Raw genomic sequence first — 4565 nt, 5'->3', positions numbered from 1 at the left:
GCTTCAATCTGCTGCATAAGCACTTAGCAATAATCTTGTACATAGTATTGCAAAGACTAATGGGACGAAAGTCAGTTATATTTTCAGGGGAACGCACCTTTGGAATGAGAGCAATCAAGGTGTGGTTTATGGGTTCATGGAAAATCCCTCCATTTAAGAAATTTAGAGTAGCTTCAGTGATAGAGTTCCCCATAATATGCCAATATTTCTGGTAAAAAATGCCTGGGAGACCATCAGGTCCAGGCGATTTTGTAGGATGCATGCTGAACACAATGGATTTGACCTCCTCTGCAGTAAAGGGAGCCATTAGATCATCATTCATTTCATTGGAAATCCGGGGCTCAAAATCTTCAAAAAGGTGCTCAAGTAATGATGGATTAGAAGTAGTATAGATGGCATTGAAGTGGTCCAGAATAATGGGCTCAAAATGACGAACCCCCTCAATCCAAGAACCATCAGCCGAGCGAAGACCGGAGATGAAATTCCGTTGTTTACGTTGGTTAGCTTTTCGATGGAAATATTTCGTGTTGCGATCACCAAAGAGGAGCCAATTTTGCCGAGAACGTTGTCTCCATGCAACCTCCTGCCAATAATATAATTCATTGAGCTCTTTTTCCAATCTAAAGCAATTGATCATGAAGGACATGAGAATGACGAAAGCCAACACTATTTTTTAAAGCTAAAAGAGATTTTTCTTTACTTCGAATATTTTTCTCAAGAGTCCCAAAGGAAGCAGACTTCCAAGAGGCCAGGGAAGAAGTACAAAAAGACTGGCAAGCTGCAATATTGCTTATAGAGTGGTCATCCTCATCCAAGAATTCTTAATGATAGATTCACACTCTGGAATTTTACACCAAAATTCCTCAAAATGGAAGCGGCAGGATCTGTTAGAAATAGTAGGACCTCTGGAGATAGTGAGCAATAAAGGAGAATGATCCGAGGCTGGGGAAGCCAGATGGCGCAAATAAGCGCCCAAAAATTGTTGACTCCAGGAATCCGACGAAACAACTCTATCCAGGCGTTCCTCGACCAAGGCAGTCCCACTGCGATTGTTAGACCAGGTAAAGGAGTAGCCAGAATAACCAATATCACAAAGAGCACAATCCTGTAAAGCATCTCGAAAATTCTGCATCAAGTATTCAGCCCTGCCATTACTACCAGCAATTTCAGAGTTTGATAAGATTTCATTAAAGTCCCCTCCGCAAACCCAGGGAAGACTAGAGGCAGCAGCTAACCGCCGCAAAAGAGACCAGAAAGCCGGACGAGAACCAGTAGAAGGAGAACCATAAATTCCGGTGAATCTCCAGGAAAGAGCATCCTGTAAATTAATTACAGTATCAATGTGGGAAGAGGAGAAAGAGGACACTGTCAAAGGGCAGCTGGCATTCCACATGACCAACAAACCACCACCCAATCCAGAGCGTAAAACAGGAAAGCAGAAGTTAAATTGCAATTTGAGGCGGAGACGTTCAGAGGAGGAAGAAGAGAGACGGGTTTCAGAGAGAAAGAGAATATCAGGGGAATGATGTTGCACCATCCGGAGCAACGCATGAACTGTGCGAGGGTGCCCCAACCCCCGACAGTTCCAAAGTATGATTTTCATTGCGCCTGGCGTGGCTGATTCTGGGCAGCCACTGCCAATAAAGAGTGTGAGGGTGTTGCACCAGTCACATATTCTTGCCTGTATTTCTTGGGAATAGAGTTATCAGGCTCCTCTATTCTGGTTCTTTTAGATCCAACCACCAAATCTAGTTTATCCACCTCCATCTGGGTTAAAGTGATATGCACTTTGATATTTCTCGCTTTTTCTTTCAAACGTGATCCTTTCCTCTGTTTCGAGCCAGCAGCTTTCTGATGTTGATTCAAAGGGGTGGGTGCCCCAGAGGTATTGGTACCACCTGAGGTGAACTCCATACCACTACTTGACCCGGTGCCAACAAGAGTGTTAGAAATAGCTTGTAGTCGTTCATTAGCTCCCAAATCCTGCTTGCAGGGCCCAATATCCACTAAGCTCGATTGGACTTTCTCCATCTCTGGTTCAGACAGCTTCTCAGTTCCAGTGGACCCATTTTTTCTTCCAACAGGAATGGATCCAACGGAACCTTCTTCTTCTTCTTCAACTGTTGTATTCAAGTTCTTGTAAGTTGTGTGGGCTTTCCCAGATTCACCCAGCGAGGAACCAGCAGAGTTGTTTTTTGACCCCGAAGAAGTATTACTGTTTTTATGCCGGCCCCCCATTGATGCAGTACTGAGCCAGGGGCCATATTGTGACGAAACATCTTTGTTGTTCTTCACAGCTTCAAAGTGGAGGCTACACCGCTTTTCATCGTGACCAAGAACTCCACAATAGAAGCAGAACTCCATCAGTCTTTCATAACGAAAAGAGACCCAAACTTTAGAGCCATCCAGAGTAAGAACAAAGCAGCCTCTACGAATGGGTTTGTCTAAGTAGACTGATGCCCGGAAGCGTAGATAGGCATTGGACGATTTGCCAAAAGACCGATCATCTGCAGAGATAAAACCACCAACTGCAGATCCCAGAGATTGAGCCACTTTTGGGGAATGGCAAACTAGTGGGAGACCATGGGCATGGATCCAGAAGGGGCAAGAGTCAAATTTAGCATTTTCCACACTCATACCCAGCTCCCATTTCTTTAAAACTAATAGGTGATTATCCATGTACCACGGTGCTTCGTCTAATACTCGATTTAGTGCGAATTCATTGGGGAAGATGAACTGGAAGAAGTTCGGGCCGAGGTCAAAAATGCGAAAATCGTCACCAAAACCCCAAGCTCTACGGAAGACTATTCGGACAGTAGTTTTATTCAAGATCCGGTGAGAAAGGATTTTTCCTACGGCACTGTTGAGGAAGTCTTTCAAGTTGTCACTGATTTCCTCTTGTTGCAGAATCACCAGCTCGCCCTCTTCAGCTGTAAGAGAGAAAGTTGCCATGGAGTTGACAACAACATCCATGATCTAAGGAAAGAAAGAGCGGCGGCGAAGTTTGTGAAGAAAACCTATACCCTCAAAAAGAGAGACCAAACCCTCAAGAGGAGAGAGAAGCTCTCAGGATGAGAGAGAAAGATTGTGCAATTTGAGACATAACTTGGTCTATTCGCGTCTTTACCTAATGAAACGTGGCACGAAGGCTCAACTAGCAAGTTAGACTTTTAAGAGCACTAAATAGAGTACAACGGTCCACATTGATGCTTTGTAAATGCTCAACTCTCTCCATAGAGGTGCATTTCACGTTTTTGTGCAATTTGAGAGATAACTTGGTCTATTCGCGTCTTTACCTAATGAAACGTGGCACGAAGGCTCAACTAGCAAGTTAGACTTTGAAGAGCACTAAATAGAGTACAACGGTCCACATTGATGCTTTGGAATTGCTCAACTCTCTCCATAGAGGAGCTTTTCACGTTTTTGTGCAATTTGAGACATAACTTGGTCTATTCGTGTCTTTACCTTATGAAACGTGGCACGAAGGCTCAACTAGCAAGTTAGACTTTTAAGAGCACTAAATAGAGTACAACGGTCCACATTGATGCTTTGGAATTGCTAAACTCTCTCCATAGAGGATCTTTTCTCGTTTTTGTGCAATTTGACACATAACTTGGTCTATTCGCGTCTTTACCTTATGAAACGTGGCACGAAGGCTCAACTAGCAAGTTAGACTTTTAAATGCACTAAATAGAGTACAACGGTCCACATTGATGCTTTGGGAATGCCCAACTCTCTCTATAGAGGTGCTTTTCACGTTTTTGTGCAATTTGAGAGATCACTTGATCTATTCGCGTCTTTGCCTTATGAAACGTGGCACGAAGGCTCAACTAGCAAGTTAGACTTTTAAGAGCACTAAATAGAGTACAACGGTCCACATTGATGCTTTGGAAATGCTCAACTCTCTCCATAGAGGTGCATTTCACGTTTTTGTTCAATTTGAGAGATAACTTGGTCTATTCACGTCTTTACCTTACGAAACGTGGCACGAAGGATCAACTAGCAGGTTAGACTTTTAAGAGCACTAAGTAGAGTACAACGGTCCACATTGATGCTTTGGAAATGCTCAACTCTCTCCATAGAGGTGCTTTTCACGTTTTTGTGCAATTTGAGAGATAACTTGGTCTATTCGCGTCTTTACCTTATGAAACGTGGCACGAAGGCTCAACTAGCAAGTTAGACTTTGAAGTGCACTAAATAGATTACAACGGTCCACATAGATGCTTTGGAATTGCTCAACTCTCTCCATAGAGGAGCTTTTCACGTTTTTGTGCAATTTGAGACATAACTTGGTCTATTCGCGTCTTTACCTTATGAAACGTGGCACGAAGGCTCAACTAGCAAGTTAGACTTTGAAGAGCACTAAATAGAGTACAACGGTCCACATTGATGCTTTGGAATTGCTCAACTCTCTCCATAGAGGAGCTTTTCACATTTTTGTGCAATTTGAGACATAACTTGGTCTATTCGCGTCTCTACCTAATGAAACGTGGCACGAAGGCTCAACTAGCAAGTTAGACTTTTAAGTGCACTAAATAGAGTACAACGGTCCACATTGATGCTTT

The 4565-nt window shown here is 43.2% G+C and overlaps 1 protein-coding gene across 1 annotated transcript; it reads right to left on the bottom strand.

Annotated features, from left to right (window-relative positions):
* Positions 1-790: 790 nt before the first annotated feature.
* Positions 791-1603, bottom strand: LOC119994946. The gene has a single exon (XM_038841285.1). It carries the CDS (start codon positions 1601-1603, stop codon positions 791-793), a length of 813 nt encoding a protein of 270 aa, XP_038697213.1.
* Positions 1604-4565: the final 2962 nt, after the last annotated feature.

This window comes from Tripterygium wilfordii, unplaced genomic scaffold (assembly GCF_013401445.1).
Source record: "Tripterygium wilfordii isolate XIE 37 unplaced genomic scaffold, ASM1340144v1 ctg360, whole genome shotgun sequence".
In the NCBI taxonomy this organism is placed as follows: domain Eukaryota; kingdom Viridiplantae; phylum Streptophyta; class Magnoliopsida; order Celastrales; family Celastraceae; genus Tripterygium; species Tripterygium wilfordii.
This window is presented reverse-complemented; position numbering and strand designations above follow the sequence as displayed.